This window comes from Osmerus mordax, chromosome 5 (assembly GCF_038355195.1).
Source record: "Osmerus mordax isolate fOsmMor3 chromosome 5, fOsmMor3.pri, whole genome shotgun sequence".
Classification (NCBI taxonomy): domain Eukaryota; kingdom Metazoa; phylum Chordata; class Actinopteri; order Osmeriformes; family Osmeridae; genus Osmerus; species Osmerus mordax.
In genome coordinates this window covers 19,188,183-19,211,241 of record NC_090054.1, presented here as the reverse complement: position 1 = coordinate 19,211,241, position 23,059 = coordinate 19,188,183, and the positions used below count along the sequence as shown (strand labels likewise).

At 41.2% G+C, this 23,059-nt stretch overlaps 1 protein-coding gene across 1 annotated transcript in view; it reads left to right on the top strand.

The window, feature by feature from the left end:
- Positions 1 to 3,421: 3,421 nt before the first annotated feature.
- The window catches only part of LOC136943531 (AT-rich interactive domain-containing protein 5B-like), a 45,951-nt gene continuing 26,313 nt past the window's right edge, over positions 3,422 to 23,059 (top strand). The window contains exons 1-4 of the mRNA XM_067236886.1: positions 3,422 to 3,448; positions 3,804 to 4,058; positions 10,446 to 10,680; positions 21,477 to 21,707. Of these exons, the coding sequence (XP_067092987.1) occupies positions 3,428 to 3,448; positions 3,804 to 4,058; positions 10,446 to 10,680; positions 21,477 to 21,707 (742 nt within the window). The 5' untranslated portion in view covers positions 3,422 to 3,427. The remainder of the gene's footprint in view (positions 3,449 to 3,803; positions 4,059 to 10,445; positions 10,681 to 21,476; positions 21,708 to 23,059) is intronic.

The following is a 23,059-nucleotide window of genomic DNA, read 5'->3' as shown; positions in this document are numbered from 1 at the left end:
TGATGGCTGAATCTACACCCCAGTAAGGGATGCAGTGACCCCTGGCTTGATGCTTGGTGTTTGATGTCCCCAGGGTTCACTGACTGCAGTTCCATTATGAATCTACAGTGTATGCTTCTCATATGCAATACAAGTGCCTTTTCAATCACTCTCATATTCCAGTGAGTTAAACACTGTGTATTTGCATAAATGCATAATTCATTATTCTAATCTCAGTTTTGGATATAACGATAGTGCATGCTGATGGCAGGGGAGTTGTCCATTTTGTTGGTGGTTTTAGAATTTAGATTCACCCGGCACTTATATTCTATGATGCAATTTACATGTGCTATGCCAGCAATAAAGTCGAACTGGTGTTAACGCTCGTGTTCGCTTGAATAATATAAGCTCCACAGTGTATGATTACATTTCTGTGATGCTTAATAAAATGACTCGCTTGACATTATCATACAATTCAGCTGTAATAAGGACCGTGAATGTGAAATTGCATTTTGCAGTCAATTAATGAATTGTAATGGCAGACATTCACACCATGCCAAACAATGTTTATTTTATGAGTTATTTTAACCGACTTGCACATAGACATGTGATATGCATGTTCAACAACATGCAGCGAATGTACAATGAACTGTGTATGTAGACTTTGAGAATGTGGGATTAAGGCTATATGGTTAATACTGTATGTTTCATTATTAGAGTAGACTGCAAGACAGACAATGGGGACAAAATGAGAAAAATATATTATTTAGATATAAATTGAACAATGTAATCTCCAGCTCAGAGTTAGTAGTACATTGAATTGTTTGAGAATGAACTGCTGTCAAGACAGCCAAGGTTATTCATGTTTTATTCAGGTTCAATAGATCTGAACCAGCAAACACAAACTGAAATTCTCCTTGACTTCAACTGTGAGTGAATCAATCTTTTGAGTAAAACACACTCAGTTCCGTCTTCAAAGCCTCAAGCAAGAACATAAAAGAACATGCAGAGGTCATATGTGATTGGGTTTGAAATGTTAAACCACCTTTATAATGAAGCTCAGAGGCTAAACTTGGATTGTAGCACAGCTCTGGTCTCCTGTTCCTGGGTCTAAATGCATCTAGCTAACCCTGGCCTTTGTCATTTAATCATGTGAACACAAAGCCCAGGTGTAAGGTTACATCTGATACGTGTGTCAGGGAACAAATTTACCTGATGGATTTTTAATGACATCACAAAGCTGGTTTTCCATGGTAAATTGATATTGAGTCAACAGTGGATTTCTGAATGAATGACCCCATTAAACTTACTAGTCGTCTCTGTAATTTCATTTCATAAGGCAATCATTTTTTATGTATGTACAAAAAGTATTTATTAGTATTTGTGTGAGTATTAACAGACTCACTGATTCTGAAATGTTTATACCAACTTGTAAAGCCTTTATCGGTATAATGCTCTGCTATTGTAGCTTGTTAAGATCTACATGGCAGCATCATTCTGCATCCACATGCACTGAAGGGATTGAGATAACCAATATAAGTGAACTGACTTTGGTCATTTTCTTGAAAAGTCAATGTTTGAATGTCCGTAATGGTTCTTGTATATACCACTAGGAGTGTGATGTGTGCAAGCAGCAGCTCTGTTTTAATGCAGGTGAAACAATTTGCTGTTTTCAAATGTTTTTAGTTTCATGTGCTTTTATTTCTATTCTCTATAAATACAGAGTTACAGGACGTGACTCGTTTATAACAACCCTTACATCAAGCTGTACATTTGCCTTACAATGTGGTGATCACCGCTGGACTCTATTGACAACAAGCACTTTTAATTACCAGATAAGGGATAAAGTAGTCCCACTGATTGACCAGGAACTTCATTACGTCCCCTGTCATTAATGCAAGTCTATTGATTTTGTCATTTAAATGGCCAGGGATTCAAAAAGAGAGAACGGTTCGCTATTCAATCAACCCCACACTTAAACAAACCTGTGCTGCAGAAAAAAGCACATTGTATGCATGGCAAATCCATTCGACGATTCATAACAATTGTGATCTGCTAAACCACACTTCTTTAAAAACAGTAGCCTTCACGCCATTGTTGTTCTGATTGGTCTATTGTTCTAATGTTTATAGAGGTCATTCACATTTTGCTTGCCAAATTATCTCTCAGGCTATTGATTCTCCACGCTGTCTTCCAACTGTCTTTTATCCTCATAGCTAGCGGTCCTTTGTGGGAAATGTGTCACTTTCTCAGGAAGGAAAACACTCAGCTGGATAGAGATCAATGAGCTCCGTCCCTGTAATTTCAAAAAGCATATTGCGTAATCGTGTACTTAAAATAACCGGTGTCAGAAAAATGTCGCTGTTGCTCTGAGCTTTTCTATCGGATACAAAAGGGCAAGGGTGGGAGGAAAATGAACAGCTATGTAGCCAACTGAAGAACTTAGCAATCGATGAATGACCTACAGTGTGTTTACCGCGCATATGCGACTAAAATGCTTGGACTGTGGGCATTCAGGAAATGTTACACTATAAACTACTTCTAACCTATATAATATAGAAGTGCTTTAATGACAAGGGTGTTAAACTACAACTAGCTTACAAATATTTTCTTAATTCATCTTCCAGTCCCCGTGTGTATGAATTTAGCATCTCTAAGCACTATTTTAAAGGGTTTCTGGCGAATAGCAGGCTTGCCTTTCTGGCATTGACTTATTCCAGCCAAATTCAATGCCTAATGAATTTAATAAAATCATGACGCTGTTGCCATTTCGGGCAGAGATATTCCTTCAAACGTTTCGATAAAGCAATTATTTTCAGCAGACCAACGCACCCCTACCAGGACCAACTTCCCTCAAAGCAATAACGAACGTCCCGCTTCCCACATTTCCTTTTGAGGAAACATTTGATAGCCCTATTAACTTTCATGTTACATTGTTTCTTGAAGGCATCCACAGCAAGCGCCCTTGTATCATTACTGTGAGAAATGTGCTTTCATAGAGAACGTCTTTACACAGGTCCTGTAAGATAGATAATTAAAAACTGAACAAATGCATTTAATTTGGTTGTTGAATATTTGTTAATTCAACAGCAATTTACATATCAGCTGATTAAATGAATAATACACTCTTATCAATAACTTCTAAAGTTAAATCTTTAGTAAAATTAAGTGTCATGGCCAAGTATGTTCTGCAATAGTGAATGTAGAGGTTTATCTGGGTCTAAAATGTCAATTGTGCTTTTTTCATCAACAAATGGACACACTATATCTAACATTGCGATACTTATATCACGTCTGTGAACAGAAAAAAAATCTAAATGTGTGTAATTTTGAAACCAGCGAGTTTTTAAACTTGAAACAATATACAGTTCTTACAGGACCTTCGGCAATCCATTCAAGCCAACAAGTTTGGAGAGCGTGTTGAGTTTAATCAATTCAGAACGTCAAGATGGAGCGGAACTCACTCAAGGTAATACATGTGTTAATAACAATTCATTTATAGCATTTTAACATGTATATTTGTACACATTATTCGCTTACTATTACAATGTGTTTTGCGGTATAACCCACACTTTTACATATTTTGAGATATACATATATTGGCTAATCATGTTAATAACTTAAATAGTTAGCTTTATTATTGAAAACCTATACTGAATACAGGCTACCCGGTCCTAAAACCGTGTGCAGGTGGTAGTCCTTAGCAATATGTTTTTTGCCACGAAATGCTAAATTGCGCATTGTCAATGTTTCGTCTTTCCTGTTATACTGTTTACTATACAATGAACAATTCACTAATGACATTTTTTGTTGTTTCCCAACAGTGGGTAGGCTCATCTTGCGGTTTACATGGACCATATATATTCTACAAGGCGTTTAAATTTCATCGGAACGGTAAACCAAGGATTTTGTCCCTTGGAGACTTTTTCTTCGTGAGATGTAAACCAGAGGACCCGATTTGCATAGCGGAGCTACAGCTGCTGTGGGAGGAAAGAACCACCAAACAACTTTTATCAAGCTCCAAACTTTATTTTTTACCAGAGAATACTCCTTTGGGAAGGACTGTAAAACACGGAGAGGTAACAACGCGCTTTATTCTCTCAAACCTGTTACAACTTCTCCTCCCTCTAATGAATAACATCATTATTTCATCCCAAGCATTCAATGTGGCATAGCCTTACAGCCTTTATGCTACATGTGTCACAGTGACACTGCTTACATTGACGTACTGACATTGATCTATTAAAAACAGCAAATGATTGACCCATTGCAGTATTTTTGTCAACTTAAGCTAGACTACCGTTTATGTGTTCGTTGCATAGTGTCAACTGCTGAATGTGCACTTCAATATGTCCAGCTGCGCGCAATAAGGCTCGTGCGCTCTATGGGGTTAATTGTATTAGAGAAGAAAATCCGCAAGAATCCAGCGCGTATGGCAGTGTTGTTATCTTTCTGTAAGATGCTTGTCAAATGGCGACATATGAACGGAAATTGAGAAATGGCAATGAATGCATGAGATCATAAACGTTCTCCAGTAAACATTATTTATATATTTCTTGCCTGTCAGTGGTTCGAAACATTTGCCCAGTCTTTGAAGCAAGTGGAAACACGTCAAACTACTTAATCATTTGCATAATTTCCATAAAGTCATTGGCATTCCTGAAAATATGATAATGTCAACTGAAATTAACTGCACCATTAACTGCACCACGAGCGAGCTACTCGATGGCAAAGATATCTCGATATTGTTGGCAGTGACAATACGATTAACTGTGGCTAAATGTGACGCCGTGTTATGGGGAACAAATGACGAATGGCTGTGATAAGTTGCTAAAGGTGTTATTATTAGCAATATCATAACAATGTTTTATCATTGTCACTACTGCCAATTCATGTGACCGATGAGCATAACAATTTTCAGCTGATCACTATGTTTTGAGGTCACATGAATTTTGCCTGCGGTTGTAATTGTCATTGGAAAAGGACAAAGCCCCGCTTGGACATGACTATTCTGCTGATGCTTTACATTCTTTCCTCTTGAGTAATACAGTAGGTATCACGTTTCCTGTTCACGAGAAAGGTAGGCTATTTCTACACTGCGTAAATTGAACAAATCCTTGGTTTTAGTTGGTATTTGCTTTGACCAATCATAGATTTAGCCCCTAAAGGTATCGTAACGTCAGATTGTAAACGTGGTGTCGATTTAGGAACGAGCTCGTGCAATAAGGACAAGTCAGCACCGCCCCTTGAGAGCTCTGATTTGCATAGCAAAGTGGTGACATTCCTCTGGATTGGATGTCTGGACAATATCATTCAACTCATTTCAGGATCAAAGGACAATGCCCAGAGTGTTGTCTTTGGAGAATCAATAAACTTACTCAGAACATGCCTGAAGTAATGAGGTGTGATTTAACTTTTGTTTGACGATAATAGGGGTTTAGCCTTCAGATACCAATATAGCTTCTGGATGAACGCTTATCCCTCTTAAAATCCTCTCAGTCGCCCAGAGGTACAATATGTTAAAGTGTACTGTTTATTCTGCTGACTCAAATCAAAGGAACTTGATTGAACATGTTTCAAAAAGTTGCCCTAGTCTGATTACACTGGAGATTCCTCTAACAACTCCAGTCAGTTTTATGACCTTCACTCACATAAAATATAATCTGACTTGCTCTACCGCATAATAACAGAAATATCATGAGTCAACTAATCTTCCACTAGCTTAAAAGATTTTGTGTGCATGACTTATAGTTGTACTGTAGTGAACTTTAATTGTACACAGCTGACTGCAGATGAGGACAAAAAAAACACATACATGTTTTCTCCAACGGATACAAATCTATACATCTCTGAAGACATCCCTCCTGGTGTCATCTGTGCAGATGAATTCATTGAATTCGAATTCAATGAATTTCCTGAGTATTTCTCTGGTATGTTTGTTGTTCTGTGCTCCCCCTCGTAGTGCGGCAGGGTGACAACAGCCTTCCCATTGAGCTCATTCACCTTCCACTGACAACTGTCCCTCCCCTCCACCTTTCTCTGTCCACTTGTTCACCTCCCCTAATGGATCTGAATGAAAAGAACTGGTGGAGGAAACATGGAAGACAGCCTCTTGCACCGATCCAAGGCTTTTGAATGTGTTTGAGAATGGGGGGTTTTCAAGTGTATGTTTCAGGGTTAGGAGTGCAGCTGATGTCCTGTGTCAAGGCAGTTTGTGTTTCGGGAGTTTGTTCCCTTTATAACAAAGTTTCTATTTGCGGGGTCTGAATATTTAGTGTTCATGTCTCTCCCACACACTCCCAAAATAACAGTCACATGCCATGGGTTAAACTGGTTATGGAGTGACATAGTATTTAATGTTGTCTCTCATGCCCTTCTAATGTCTATGTTGGCTTCTATTCCAGTTTGTTTTTAGGCTTGTGTTAACATAGAGCCGTTTTAGATCATGCTTACTGCACTAAAGCCACTTCAGTTGCGCTGCAGCTAATTGTTGAGCTTTATCTCTGCCAGGTTTCACGGTTAGTGCAAATGTTGGAACTCGAAATGTTCCCTGAAAGCTGAGCCTCTGAATTTGGACGTAACAATATACATTTACATTTAGTCATTTAGCAAACGCTCTTATCCAGAGCGACTTACAGTAAGTACAGGGACATTCCCCCCGAAGCAAGTAGGGTGAAGTGCCTTGCCCAAGGACACAACGTCAGTTGGCATGACCGGGAATCGAACTGGCAACCTTCGGATTACTAGCCCGACTCCCTCACCGCTCAGCCATCTGACAATGTAGTCTCTTCTTCATTCCAAGTGAAAAAAAACAGTGAGACGGCACAGCAATAACTGCAGCAGGAGTATTGATCGCTCTGGAAAACACTTTGGAAGCTATCCAGAGACATCTTTGGCTTGATGGCACAAGTGCATGACTGTTGCAGTGCCTGGAACCAGTCTGTGGGGGAAACTAGATGGTATTCATCTGCTACTTATTGTATATTCCTGGAGGGATTCATTTTAGATAATGGATAATTCTGGCCTTTTGGGATGGTGGTTGGGTTCAGTTAGTAAGCACATAAGTGGTTCAGACTTGTAACCCGCAGTTCATTTTGGCATGTTACATGTAAAGGCTCATGAGAGATTCATATTGTTTTCATAGCCAGGGAATATTATACCAACTCTTCCTATGCACACAACAATGACAGGAATTTAAAGCAGGGTAGGGGGGGTCAGCCCCCCCCCAATAGAAAAAGCCATTAACTCTGAACATTGCCCTCAAGTGAATTCCTTTTGCGTCTTGAAAATAGCATGTAAATTATTGTCAGGTTTTTAGGATTGAACAGGGTCATTTAAATAGAAAACCATGTACTAGAAATGGCTTTAAGCACATCCCACTGGTTTGTGTTATTTCCACACACAACTTGGTTTTAAATGAACTGTTTTGTTATATACATACAGCATAATGATACGTTACAACTGACGACAGAGCCTTCTCTCTCAACACGAGAGATTGGTGGGCCTATACTGTTTCAGATTGGTTTACACTTTGTCATTGACTAACCGCTTAAACATCAAAACATTTCCCATAATGCATGACTAGGGAGCCCGGGGCTATAGTGGATCATTATAACCTTTGGAAGAACGAAACCACAGATGAGTGGTTCTTACTGAATGTGCCTGCTATATTTTCATTCTTCAGCGAGGGCTCCTAGCACCGTTTCAGCTTGTTGTGTTTTAAAACTGTGATTATGCACCGCACAGACAAAATAATATAGCAAACATTCAGCTGTGAGTTTGGGTTTTAGTGTCTCCTCAGCTCGTTTTAATTACACACTGTCCAAACACATCTAATACGGGTAGGCTACCATGACATTTTGTGTTTAGTTCAATGTCGTTGCGGCCTTTGTTGTCTATACAAAATATAGAAAAGTATAACTCTATAAATGAAATGATTAACCCGTTTATGAACCATTGACACTGTCAGCCATACAATCAACCAAACAGTCAGCCACAATAATCATTCTCAGTCTTACTTGTAATCTAGAAGCTAATGATTAACAGCTTATGAATAATAGTATAACCCGACTGGGGTGTACTTGCAATGTGCCCACTGGAGGGCTGTTTTATAACAGATAGGTTGAGTTTGCTTTGAGACAGAGTAGCCAAGGTCAGTCCAGAGGAGGATAGATAATGAACTCATATTGTGTTTCACTCTCTCCATGGAGCGCACCAAGGAGCATTGTTCATGTCACCATGTCCATTACTCAATTACTAATCTCCTTTAGCCCCAGGAATTCCTGGGCTGACCCCCTGGGCCAGCAGCCTGAAACCTTCTCAGCGTGACTGGGCACGGCCAACAGCCTCCTGACTCCTCGACTCAAAGGCCTGTCCAACCAATGTGACGCTACGCCTCAAAATGGTGACATTCTGGAATGTCCCACACTGTTCCAAATTACACCCCAGTGTCCCGTCCCATGCCAGAGTATAGGATAGTGATATGGATGTCACAGGGCTTTTAATTGGATGATACAATCTAGGGGCACTATGGCACTGTTAGTGAAATATAACAGCGTGTTTTTGTCAGGGATACAATTGACATGAACTTGATAGATGAGGGTATTTTGAGAAATCCTATAATAGGTCCACAGTCAGTTCATTGCAAACGTTTATTTACAGAGCTTGATATATATTTAACTCTCAAAACATGTCACACATGTTTACTCTGTACAGCGATATAGATCAGGACACATGTCCATCACTGTGTGTAAATAAGCCTTCTTTGAATTGGTTTATTTTGGAGGGAGCACATGTCATTGTATGTCCTTTGCCCTATATGTGGCTTGGTGTTTTTTTTTTATCTCACCCCTCCTTAAACTAACAGGACTGTGTGCCAACTGTGTTTGAGTGAACTGTGTTTCATCTGTTCATCTACCGGTGATGTATTACATTGACAGCTGTTGACTGTCAACCGTTTGTGAAACATGTGAAACTAGTTCTTAAAGGAGATGGCTAGTTATAGCATGCTGAAAGTGACACACATTGCATAGACACATACAGTACACAAGACATAAACACACACACACAAGCACACTACTTGTCACAATAATGTGAGTGGTTTGGCAGAAGTGTGTTTTTGTCGACATTTCCCTGTGTTGCACAACGTATCTGGTATGAAGTCAATACCGGGAAATCTATTTAGATATCTTAGTTGGGCTGCCTGATATTAAATATCATATATTTCCTTTGACTTGCCTGTTTTGAGGGATCATATACCAGGCAATTACATTAAAGTATATGAGTAAAGTATATTTCAGTCGAGTTGCTTTTAGCTGCAGGCATCAACTATCCACTGCTCAGTGGTTATAAATCTGGAGTTTTACATTATTCAAATGACCTCCTTTTTTTGAGCAAAGAAAAACATTTTTTTCTTGCATGGAGCCAGCCAGCGCAGCAACCAGTTTCAACCACCAACCACTTGACAGCTCTAGACAGCTCATTATAGAATGGCTGAGAACTCATGTTTGATGTTTTCACTTACTGAAAAGACACAGATATATGAAGCTGTTCCTCACAGCTTCTTTTTTTTCTTTCTTTTTTTCTTGATATCACTAACTGTTATGGATTTGCTGTGTGTTTTGTGGAGAGATATGGGTGGATTGGCAGACTGCACAAAGTGTGTGTGTGTGAGCATGCGCATGTGTGTCTGTACAGTCGGGAGTGTGCGAACATGTGTGTTTAAAGGTACAGTAGCTTTAGGGGAGATGTGTGTACAAACAGATGCGTATTAAATTGTAGAAAGCTTTTTTTCTTCCATTTTCTCTGTATGGACACATCTGCCCTCCAGATTCTGTAGGCCTCAATAACATTTTCCCACCGCCCCTCTCTTGCCCAGCCTGATGACAAGCCCAGCACCCATTATTTCACAAAATGGAAACACATTTCAACATTTCTAAGTGAGACTTTTTCCATTGCAGTAGCGGTTCTTCCAAAACACAAAAGTTAATTTTAATCTCCCTCAATGGAGTAGAAACAGCCCTGGAACCTACTTGAGGGTATCAGATCTGAACTAAAGGCTGCTCTGTGATGTTTTTCTCTTTGTCCCTGAGTCTGATGGCAACAATAGCAACTTGGAAAACCCCACTTCGGTAATACAGCAGGTTCTGCTGTTGCTGATCTACAGCCTTCAAAACATAACATTTGTAAAGTGCAATTATGTTGACACCCCTCCCAAAAAATTACTGAACTGGCGTTTGGCACCTCGCTAAGTAAATAAAGTGAGTAAATTTAGCAAGGTGCCAAACGCCAGTTCACCTCTGGATGTCCTTGTGCTGGTTTGCTCTCGCTCTCTCTCTCTCTCTCTCTCTCTCTCTCTCTCTCTCTCTCTCTCTCTCTCTCTCTCTCTCTCTCTCTCTCTCTCTCTCTCTCTCTCTCTCTCTCTCTCCGGCCTTACACTTCTTTCTCCTTCTCCTGCCTCCTCCCAGCATGAGGTCATTGCCGTGTCAGAGAAGGTCATCGTGCGACTGGAGGACCTGGTGAAGTGGACGGTTCCAGACTTCTCGGGATGGGCCCACGGGCTGCAGGCGGAGGCGCTCAAGCCGGCCGTGCTACGAGAGCTGGGCACCAACGGACGGCGGGAAGCCCTGCACCGGTACCGGGAAAGCACCCTGACAAGCGGCCTCAACTTCCGAGACATCCAGAGAGAGAGGGCCCAGCTAGGTGAGCCCGCCGGTCACGTGTGTTTCTGTGTGTCGCCGTTCTGTCTCTGCTGTGTGCTGTCTCGTCGTTTGTCAGTTGGGAGGGATTTCGATCATGATTGGCCATGCTCTTACCGCGTGCTTGTGTTTGTATTGAGGGTGCGAATTACAGGGGGGTTTGGGGGGGTCTGACCCCCCTAATTAAGACTTCGACCCCCCCAAAAGAGGTAAAAGCAACAGGTCGGGGGGGGGGGGGGGCGGGGGGGGGGGGGGTCGATACACGCCCTGGAGAAGAAGTTGACCCTCCCGCTTGTCATTGTATAATTCGCAACTCTGTAATTGTATTTGAGTCTTGATCTTCTCCGCAACTTTCTTGAGCTGTGTTTTTTATTTGTGAGGATGTTTTTGCGAATTCAGGATATTACGTTACAGTAGAGTAATACTTGTTGTTCTTATGCATTCAGTGTATACAGTGTGCATCACTCCTGTCAGTGCATGCTATGGACTTGTTATTCCGATCTGGTATTTGTCATATGCAGGACTATTATAATCATTGATGTATTTGATTTCTGCACTGGGGTATTTCACCGCCGCATTGAACATGAATCACTAGATAAAAAAGCAGCAGTCTTGGATGAGTCATGCTAAGCCGACTGCAGATATGAAACACTTTTAGTTTTATTCATACAGAATTGAGAAGAACTTTGTTTTCCCTTTGAAGCTTTGTATGTTTTTTTACCCTTTAAGAAGATAGTAAAGTAATGCACTGTGAAATTGTTTTATGAAGGTACTTGCACTTTCATAAAGTGCTCAAAACCAGCACATATATACCACAACTGTGGGTAGTAGCTTGCCGTTTTCTTGAAATTACACTTTAATTGCCTCTTAATAATTCATTTTTTCATTATCAAAACCTTTACGTAAGAGTGTTGAACCAAAGAAACGAACCAATACCTCATAGAATAGTTTATTGAAGGATTATATATTGAGTCTGTCATTGTCTACATGTGCAGTAACTATATGGGGAGTGCTGCGCCTCTGGCCTTTGAATGTCATATTGCCCTTGGATACATTCTGCATTGTTGTAATCTCGTGCACAAAGTGGAAGGGAAGATCAATAATGGACACTTTGTCGTTTTACAACAGGAGGAATCAATAGTGTTTGAGTTTGTCTGTGTGTGCATGTGTCAGTGTCAGCTTGTGTTCATTAATGATTGTGTTGACGTTTCGCTTATTGAGTGTGTTATGGCCATTCACTGAGTAAAGTTTCAGACGTAACCACCCCCTTGTCACCCATCCCCCTCGCCACCCATCCCCCGACCCCCCCCCCCACCCCCCACCCCCCCCCCCCCCCCCCACCCCCCCCCCCCCCCCCACCCCACCCCGTATAGATTTTCAGTGACGTTTCTCTCTCAAGCCTGATGATAACGACGATCATTTGTGTTGGCTATAACTGTGATGCTAAGGAGTGATGTCATCGGTAATGATTCCATCACCGTGTATATAAATGCTCTTGTCACTTAGACGTGCCACTCTGCCAGTGCATGTGCCAGGTCAGCACTTACTGGCCCAGCGCATCACCAGCAGCCTTTGATCTGTGGTGTGGGTTGATGTGTAGTCAAACGCATGGTAAGATAAGGATTGTTCGTACTCACACAAAACATTCAGGGACAGGCTATAGTACTAAGTGCAGGATACTGTATATTGTGTGTAATGCACCACTGACTGTTGAGATTAAATGTTTATTGAAAGGAGATATAGAGCCCTTGTGGAGCGCTTTGAGTGTGTCTCTCAATGTCCTTGTGATAGATATTGTGTTTTCACATTCCTTGAGTATGATATGATAAATTAGCATTCAGAATGCCTCCATGTTAGTAGTTAAAGTCCACGTAAAAGGGTGCCTGCTTGCTTGATCCTATTCAGAACGTTCTGGATAAGAGCGTCTGCTAAATGACTAAATGTAAACTATCTATTTATTAGCCCCGAGTATGCCATGTCAGGCATAGGCTTGTTCAACAAAACAGGATACTGCTATAATCTTGCAGACTGCATTGAAAACAATTGTGAGCTAAAAGGTAATAAAGTGTGCCATTGTTATCGAGGGAAACATTTTTTTTTCTTCCTTCAAGCGTATCCTAACATTTCCTGGCACACAGCCAATTTGAGGCACTGCACTCTGCATTTGTCTCTCAGCGTAAGAAAAATGCTGCAAGACACATTTTGTCACAGTGGTATTGTTCTAGATCTAAATTATACGGTGCGTCATTTTTGGCAAGCGAGCAAAGAATTGGGTTCAAAAGGCAGAGAGAAACAGAGGTCCACACAGAAAAAAAAAGTAATTAATTTGAGAACAAGCGACCTTGCCTGCCATGCTGCAGCATCGACCACTGTGATTCTTTAACTGCGAGGCGAGAGAAGATTGGTGTCATAATTCAAGTGCCATCTTGGGAAACACTGAACTGTTTTAAAGGCACTCTTCACAGTGAGAGCTTTGGCAGGGTTAAGACTAATATTACACTTAGGCCTATATGGACCCACAGCTGCAAGATGAGCAATTCCACCAACGTGGGCCACAAAAGTTAACATTACGACTGTCTGTCCCTAGAGGACTGTCCCATTTTTTGCCTGTCGAAATTGCTTTTCTTGTTTCATTCCACTAGCCTGGGCATGAGACAGCAGAGTTGGGTTTTTCAGGCGAAATACAGAGATTTTTTTAGACCGTCATCTGGTGTTTAGACCAACTGTATTTGGTGCAAAATGTGGCATAGTCTCAACCACCTATAACCAATATCTAACAGCAAGTACAAATTTGCCGCAGTACATAGACCAATAACTGCAGATATTGGTAATTTGGTGGAGATGGAGCCATACAATTGGAATATGATATTGCTGTGTGCATTACCAGAACATTAGAGTGAGTGGTTGATCTATAAAACAAGTGTGGACCATTAGACCCGTGATTCTCTCCTTCTAAACTGTGGCCCTCTGTCACCCGGTGTGGCTCTTACAGCTGAGACGATGACAGAGATTATGCAAGGTCACATTTCTCCCCCCCCCCTTTCCTCATATTATCACCACTGTGCTCACCTTCAGGGCAGTGGTGGAGGAATCTTCTGGAAGAAAACAATGCCGGCTCTTCTCCAGAACCTTCATTCTTCAATTTCACAGCCCCATTCTCCACTTGCACCTGAGACTAAAATGGCACATGTCCTAGCAATCACGGATGTACGATGTTGAATGGAGTGTTCATTATCTATGCCGGCAGATACACCGAACCATCGGTGATATTCGGGGTTCCCGTCTGAACATCTAATATTAATATGGTCCTGGGAGTCTTTCCTTTCTTTTCTCAGACTTTTCGGAAATACCAAAGATTACTAATGTTGATACAAGAGAGTGGAGTGATAAAACAGCAGAAAAGAACCTGTCTGGTCCACATACCTGCTTAATCTTTCTAATACTGCATGCAGTACAAACATCAGATGTATCTTTTACAGTAAAGACAAAATCTTGCTAAGGATTCTCCTGGAAATGTCGAAGATATGTACGGCATGTTGCAGCAGAGACAGTTGAAATGAGAGTATTGTGAGCTGAACTTGAACCCATTTGATTTGCTTCTTTGTTGCATTTCGTCCACCTTCTGCAATTTCCTCAGAACTAATTCAGAAGCTGGCCAAAGCTTGTGCTTCTATTTAATGAAGTGTTTGTATTGATTTTGCTCCTCACTCTGCTCTGGTACTGCACTTGAATAGAGAGATATATAGATATATAGATATATAGAGAAATAGATAGACAGACATAATGAAAGAATGATAGATAGATCGTTTCTGTTTATGCTCATGTCCTCTTCATTATTTTCAGACCTGTTGGGGAGAGAATCACAAGCTGTTTTTCTACACTGATCTGCTCATATCATTAATTCCCTTATGACTGAGGCCTGGCCGGAAGCCAGAGAATTCTAAATCTGTAAGCAGTAAATTGTGTGGCGGGGTGGAAAAATCTATTAGATGTGGGGAGCATTTGAGCATGCCTCGAATTTGAATGGGACCAATAGAAGGAAAGACAGTAAACCACGAACTGTTCTGGCTTGCAGTCGCTTTATAATCAAATTTGGATTCCAACACCAGAAATAAATATTTATTCATTTAAAAAAAAAAAGTATTATTATTTATTTTTGGTGTGTGAAATGTCACAGTGTGTTTCCAGCTGTTTTTGCATGTACCCTGGGGGTTGAATGACTGGACTGCTGGACGGTTTAACAATGAGAGTGGAACACTGCAGTGACCTCAGAGGAAATGAAGGGTTCTGTCGCTCCATTAGTCGGGTCTGAAACAACAGAAGCACTATTGATGTGACCTCTCCCATAACATGAGAGACATCTCAAACAGCTAGCAGAGCTCTCAGAGGGCACACAGAGAAAGAGAGAAACAGAGTTAGTTATTGAGACAGAGAGTGATTGTCTGCTCCAATATTTCCAGACTGTATTTATTCCTTATTGAATTAGGTGTTTTAAAATTCAAGCTTTGAAACACAATAAAGACACACAATGAATTGAGTTAGACTCCCCTTAAATCTAAAACGCACGCTCTGCACACTAATGCACACCTCATAGTAGCCCTTAGAATTACATTTATTGAGGTTGATCTGAGTGTATTCACTTTGTTTACGAATATTAAATGTGGCTTTTATTACGTACAGTAGCCTATCAAACCCGTCCTCCAGAGTTGGAATGACTCACCCTTTTTATTGCCATTTTATCATTCCTTAATATCTCTGAATATTTCATGAGAACACATATTAGTCTGTCTGTGTTATGAATGCACGTCAAGCTGTCTCCTATTGCGGTGTGTTTGAGCATGTTGCAGTTACTGGACAAGAGTCCTTTCACAACATGCTTTGAGGGAAATCCAGTCAGAAAGAAATACCATGGAAATAGCACGCTGTACATTTCAGAGCATCGGAACAATGCCATTGTCCTGCCGCGCTGGCTAATTGCAGTGCCGGTTGATTGATTCCAGACCCTAGAGTGTGCGATTTACAACCTTTAAGTCAGCGTTAAGGAAAAAGATTGGGGGGGTTTTCCAACGTCAGAAAAAAGCTGGAAATGGCACATTGCGCTTGCGAGCATTTGGAAAATGTTTTCATATTGAACTATTTATTGTTGTTCTCTGCCCTGTAAATGTGTAAGAGCTCTCATGGAAACGTAGGAAAGAAATTACAGCACAATAGTTCATTGATTCTGCCACTTCCTGTTGTCAAGGCAATTATTTCATTTCCGTCTTTTGTACAAGGGGCACTTGGCAAATGACTTTTATTCATCACTATGTTATTCCCCTCCATTTCCTCTCCTAGCAGTTGTCCACTGGAGATATTGTGACCCTGTAGTTATGTTGTAAAAGAACATGAAACTAAGTCAATCTCAGTGTTTTTAAAAACTGAACGGATTAGTAGATGACATCTTATGTAAGCACTATTTGCTTTGTGTTTGCACTGTACTAAACAATATACACACAGCAACTCATGAACAGATGGACTTTTATTATGACATATTGCTATAAAACTCTTTCTCAAGCCCAAATTAAAGCATTTTCCTCATGGGAACAAAGGACTTTAGTTTGATCAAAAGCTACTGAAGTCATTACCCGTTCAGAAGGATTGGCTGTGCCAGCAGCCTCTACAAATCCATGCAAATTGCACATTGTGCTGCTGGATGTAATGATTTAAATAGTTCCAGTTGGCTTAGTTATCGGCTGTTTATTTAAAGCCTTTCCTGTACAGATCTGCTGATAGCACAAGTTCTTATATAATGACAGGAATTCACAATGGGCTGTTCTGAATGACAGGCCCCCTCCCCCCCCCCCTTATTATAGCTCTTAAAATGGGCTACATGCTTGTCCTAAATAGCGTGTAGTATATTCCCCCTTTGCCTTTTTGTCCTTTTCACTGAAAACATATTAAATCATGTTTTCTTTTATGCGTTGTGCATGCCTGTATGTGTAGATATCTGTCATGGCTTTATAATGGGGCCCCTTTGAGGAAATACACACAGCTAGTTTCATCAAGAATGACATGTAATTCCCCACATGACCCAGTTCCCAATCTTTGAGATAAGATGTTATTTTTTCCCGTGGAATTCTCTCCTCAAATGAGAATGTGGCGTCCCATTTAAGGTACATTTAAAGGAAACATCTCATCTGTTTTATTTTGGGGATGCACATGGGAATAGGGCCCTGGCTAGAAACTCTGTCACAATGTTTATGATGTGGATATCACAGCTGTTCAATGGAGTTTGTGTTGAACAACATGGCGTGACGAATAGGAGAGGCCGTCAGAAGAGATTGAATATCTTCACCTGAGTGCAAAAGCCTTTTAGACTTAGCTAGGAATGGTGGAAGGAATCACTGAGTTTTCTCCTTATAACCTTCTGTTCATTTTCAGAACTGGCTGTTCCCACACAACAATTTCTGTTCCATAACATCTACTGCTACTGTTAATGATTGCTGAATGAGTAGTTGTACCACTGCAATGAGTTGTGGGCAGTATCTGTGATGCAAAAGGCAAACAGTGGTATGAATCTCTCTGGGTTGTGTCACACAAAGACTCACTGTTAAGAGTCAGTTTATCAAAACACAATAGACCATGCACCCAGCGGTTTGGGTCAGTTCTAAAAAACCTGTGTTTCTTGTCTTGAAAACTACAACGCTCTGCTTGTTCAATGTCAATAACGCCTATTTCGGTTACAGGCAATTATGGTTTCAAGTTTCCTATATGATTGTAGAGATGCAGGGTTGAAGCTGTATAATTTTGTTTCAGGGATGAAAGACCCCCCTTTGGAACATTCCATTGCCTCGTTTGTAACAGCCTTCCTCTTTGATAGTCAAAGGAACCAATTTGGCGCGAGAAGCCCCTGAATAATTTCATCATGTATTACAGAGCCTATTAAATGCAAACTTTTCAATCTAGCAATCAATAACGCAGACAGCTTACACTGGCCCCATGCCAGCCACATTAGAGCTGCTAGCTCTTGTTGCTAGGGAGCAGAGCCTGCTCTGGGGAAAGAATGTTTAATGTAATAGAATCACATAAATCAACTCAAGGAAAGTGCTGTTGTTTTTTTCCACTAAAACCATTTGAAATGGGAGTATGTTTTTGAAAGTGTGGTTTATTGCAATTTTTTCGGTGTCAACTGCGAGAACATCTGGAACCAAATTAAGAACAGTGTAGTCTAATTGTAGACTTTGTGTGCGTGCACGCGTGTACATGTTTGCCAGCGTATGCAGATATTTCTGTATGCATAGCTGGGTGCCCAGTCCTTGTGCAGTACACTTGAATAAATCGAGGTGAAAAATACATAAACATTCCTTTTTTGTTACAGGACGCTCCGCCCCTCCAAATTGAGAGAGGCTTTTCGATAATTAAGAACAGGAACCAACTTGCTTCAAGAGCTCTCTCTCTCTCTAGTTCGCCCTCTCTCTTTCCACCGTCTCTTTCTCTGCCCTTCATACAGTTTCAATAGAACATTTCCTCTGGGTGTTTGTGCCCTTTTGTGAGAATACGATTCCCTTTGAAGGGGTTCACCACAGCCGACATGCCTTGTGAATGTAAAAGGCTGATAGCTCTTAAAGGCCTGATCTAAACTGTGGAGGGTTCCTGTGCAGCTTGATATTATTGCCGTGTAAAGACGAGTCAGTACTTGAGAGAGATGCAGAAGGGATGACTGAAGGCCAGTGAGTCATTATGGACGCGCAGTACCTCATGAATATGGAAGACATTGGATTCTCTGTTTTCGTTCCTTGAAAACAAATACAAGGGTAGTGTGCTGGCCGTTAAAGGAATAAAATAAGATTTCCAGCTCCGTGACTTTAAACAGATGCTATCCTTTTTTGTGTTGTGGTGGGGTTTCAATAAAGATAAACGAACAGCAAGGCTGCCAACTGTTTACAGCTTCCCGGTGTCACGTCCCCACTATGATAAAGCATAGATGCTGCAGGAAGGAGAGGCGGAGGAATCCGAGATGTGTTATACATTATGAAAGGAGTCTTGGCTAAATGGAAACAGGGCAACCTCTGAAATCAATACAGAGGCGAGTAGCAAAACGGCAAAGGATGGAGGAAGAATACTGAAAGAGTTCTCCCCTCCTCTCCTCTCCCCTCCTCTCCTCTCCTTTCCTTTCCTCTCCTATCCTCTTTTCTCTCCTCTAGTGTACAGTATTTGTTTTCTCCAGTTTCAGTAAGAAAGAGTTCCTTTTGATTATGTGGCTGTACATAAGCTCTTCATTCAGTTTTGATATATTTTGTGTATAAAATTGTTAAATCAAATATGAATGTGACGTTATTGACTCATGCATGAGCCCAACAACATTAAGACCCAGTAAATTCCTTGGCTGCTTAGATAATGTGGAAATGTCGACAACAGCAAATTTCGGCCGAGTGAGTGATTCAGTGCAGAGCGGGTGACAGATAGTATGAGAATAATGGTTTTCAGCATTTTCCCCCCCTGCGAACAGAACTGTGTTTGCAGCGCTTGAAAGATCCTGTCAGAGTTCATGCCCAGTTTAAGGGTTTTATGCTTGTTCAAATGTTAGCCAGAGAGTTAACATGAGCTAAATTTTCTGTGGACATTTGATTTGTCTCTTTCTTGTTGAGACAAGTTATTCACCTGGCTGAAAATAGACTTTGCAGTGCTGTTCACACTATGCTCCACCTCCTTACACATACTACACTGCTACATTGGAAGTCAGGTGGCTGAGTGGTGAGGGAGTCGGGCTAGTAATCTGAAGGTTGCCAGTTCGATTCCCAGCCGTGCCAAATGACGTTGTGTCCTTAGGCAAGGCACTTCACCCTACTTGCTTCGGGGGGAATGTCCTTGTACTTACTGTAAGTCGCTCTGGATAAGAGCGTCTGCTAAATGACTAAATGTAAATGTACATTGAATGTGTTCATACTGCAGCGCTGTCAGTAGATGCTCAATGCATATTTGAATGTTCATAGGACCATGAATGTTCCCACAGCGAATTCAACACATCAATGATGCTATCAAACGTGATATTATTAACAAAAGATGTTACAGGTACAGCATCTGTCAGTCCAAGAGAAGTATTGCTTTCACGCTCTTTAATTCCTCAACAAGAAATTACTATTCATTCACTGGAGGCCTTTAGTTTCCATATGATTGGTTTTTGCTTGTATAATATTCTCCAAATGTTCCTTAGACGGTCTTGGATGCCTGCCATGAATGGTGAGTGTCTTGAATGAGTGGTTATGATATCAGGTGGCCCTCTATGTTGTGTATGATCATGACACAAAAGCTGTGTTGAGTTTATGAGGTTTGTGATGGCTTTACAATGTGTTCCTACCACAGTCTGCTACACAGTTGTTTAATCATCACTATAGGGCCTCTAAAAGACCCACACAATACGTTGCTTGGTCAATAGTATGAGAGAGAGAGAGAGAGAGAGAGAGAGAGAGAGAGAGAGATGAAAAGAGATAAAGAGGGAAAACGGAGGGGTACGAAGAATGTGACAGAGATATTGCATAATGTTCCTTTTTCTGTGTCTTTCAACTCTCAAGTGACCCAAGCTAGATACCCAGCCAATTAAAATGCTTATGTAAAGATAAGGACGTCCTTTATTTAGATAGGTCATACTCTGTGAACAATGTAATTTAGAGAGTACATATGCTGTGTGTACATTAGGCTACACACGCACGCACACACACACACACAAACAGCACTTAATGCTTAAATTGAGTCTAATCAAATGAATGGTTCAAGGATCCTCACGAGAGAAGCAGGTCTGGTGGTAGCTGGTTATAATAAAAGTCTTGACATTTGGATATATAAAAGCCTTTGCCACTATGCCTTAATGGTGTGTGACAGCTGAAACAGCTGGTGATGAATGTGTGTGTGTGATGAGGGCCATCATAAGGAGGGGGTCTGTGTTCTCCAGTCTGTGGAGAATTGATCTGCAGTGTAGGTCCTTATCCTGCTGGACAGACCAAGTCTAACCTATAAAAGGTCTGTTTATACTGTATATAGCATTCGTGTCATGCCTGATATTTCACAAGGCATGTCAGGATCTGAATACGGGTTGCATGGTATTGTGTGGGATTTTGCCTTCTACTTCCAATGAAATCCTAACCTAGTTGATTCAGTGTATCCAAAACACTCTGGCAGGATATGTTTCAACTGTGGTTGGGCTGAGGGAGGCTGGGGGTGTGTTTGATATGTATATGTCAACAGTTTCTTGTTTGGACTTGGCATACCTGTTTTTTACATCCCCATATACCATAGAATACATTAGACGTTTTTCCCCTTTAATAAAGGTAATGATTTGTGTAGCATGTGTGACGTCATGGATTGTGATGGATCGAGGGTAGGTTTTCTCTTTCACAAGGTTGCCACATGTTGTCTCCTTACTGCAGGAGTCAGAACGACAACACTGCCCTCGGGGAGAATTTCTCCTGCACTTGTTTCCCTTAAAGTGAGCCATCTCTGGTAAACCGTCCGCTTTAACCAGCTTGTTAAAGCTTGTCAGTCGAAACGTGAAAATCCACAAGCTTATCTTGACATTCTGTTGCCCTTTTGGTTCCGCTGTTATACGCAGTGATATGTCATGCTATATATATATATATATATACACGGCCTAAGATAAAGAGAGGGTTGAGATCATTTGCATTGACACTCACATCATTGAAGTGTTAGGTTAACATGGCCAGTGGGGTGGTAGGCTGACATTTCAACCCAGGTTGAATGTAATAAATACTTGCTAAATAATAATATAATGATATATATTTTTGGAATGTTTTGTTATTCTCTCAGGTCAGGAAGACGATGGCAGAAAGGTTCTGGTGCTGAGCTACCCCCAGTACTGTCGGCACCGCTCGGTCCTGGCCCGCTTCAGAGAGCAGCCTTCTGCCCTGCTGACGGACCACACCGTCTTGGCGCTTGGCGGCATCGCGTCCCTCCACGGCAACGCACGCATCCTGTACTGCAGGGACACCTTCGAGCACCCGACGCTGCTCCAGAACGAGAGCGTGTGTGACGAGTTCGGTAAGTTTTCCAGATACATTTAGTCATTTAGCAGACGCTCTTATCCAGAGCGACTTACAGTAAGTACAGGGACATTCTCCCCCGAGGCAAGTAGGGTGAAGTGCCTTGCCCAAGGACACAACGTCATATTGCACGGCCGGGAATTGAACCGGCAACAGCCCGACTCCCTAACCGCTCAGCCATCTGACCCCCCAGAAATAGATCATTGGCCGGTTTATTGACCGAGTCGCTTCATAAATTGGAATGAAATTGACCCAATCAGTAGATCAGCACAGCTAATGAGCGTCCCTGTCTGACTGACCTGAAGATAAGATCTCTCATCAGCACTCAACTTAGTTTATTAAACAGAGCTGTATTCTTTTTCAATTCACTTAAAATATTGGAAGGTCCAAAAAGTAGTTGTGGTTCCCAGTTAGCTGGCTGACTGGTTGGGTAATTTGAGTTTCGAGAGAGCAGCAAAGGTGAGGGGAAACAGTTTTATTCATCGGAAAATATGTTCTGACTAGCAAGCCCAACACCCTGTTGCTGTTGCTTATTCACTTGGCTCATAATACTATATAATACAAGTCTTTTCAGACTGACTGAAGGTGTCTGAAAAGCTGCTAGGTAAACAACAATTTTCCTGAATAAACCGCATAATGTGTGTTTTACTCGTGTAAGGGAAACATTAAATTTGCCCATGTTTAATTCACAATTTATTGGGTTGAGTGCCAGGGGAATGTGAATACTGAATAATGGCCAGTTGTAAAAAAACAAGAAAGGGCTGTGGAGACGATTGTTTGTTCTGCTTTTTTAATGCTAATTCTGACCTTTATCTTTGGGCCAAGTCTTAGTCTGCCATTGCCCCTTGATAGAGAATCTTTTTTCTAATTCACAAAAGTATGTCACCCTTCTCAGGGTGGGGGTGCAGAGTTGGGGGGTGGAGGGGCCTCATGTCTTTGCAGAGTTTCTGTTCCGCTGTAGTGTAATTGGAACAGAGCTTTAAGAGCTTGGTGGAGGAGTGGGTTTTTTCATTTACAAGAACCTTGAGGACATATTTGGATATGAGCACCTAATAGAAATGGACTCTTGTATCTGCGCAAACATGTACTTGTTGTAGTTAGGGAAACATAACATAAGTTAGCATCATTTAGCATCCTGTACCTGCTGTGTGATTCGTTTTCATGTCTGACGTTGTTGGGTGATAATGAGAAAGAGACTGTTGCATAATGTTATCACAATTCTGGATAACATTTCCATGTAAGAACCACATGTATAATAGGTTTGACATGAATCATTACATAACAGGATAAATTGTGTTTTAAGTAGAAGCAATTACTATGCATAGAAATGAAGAGGGGAAATAGCTTTGT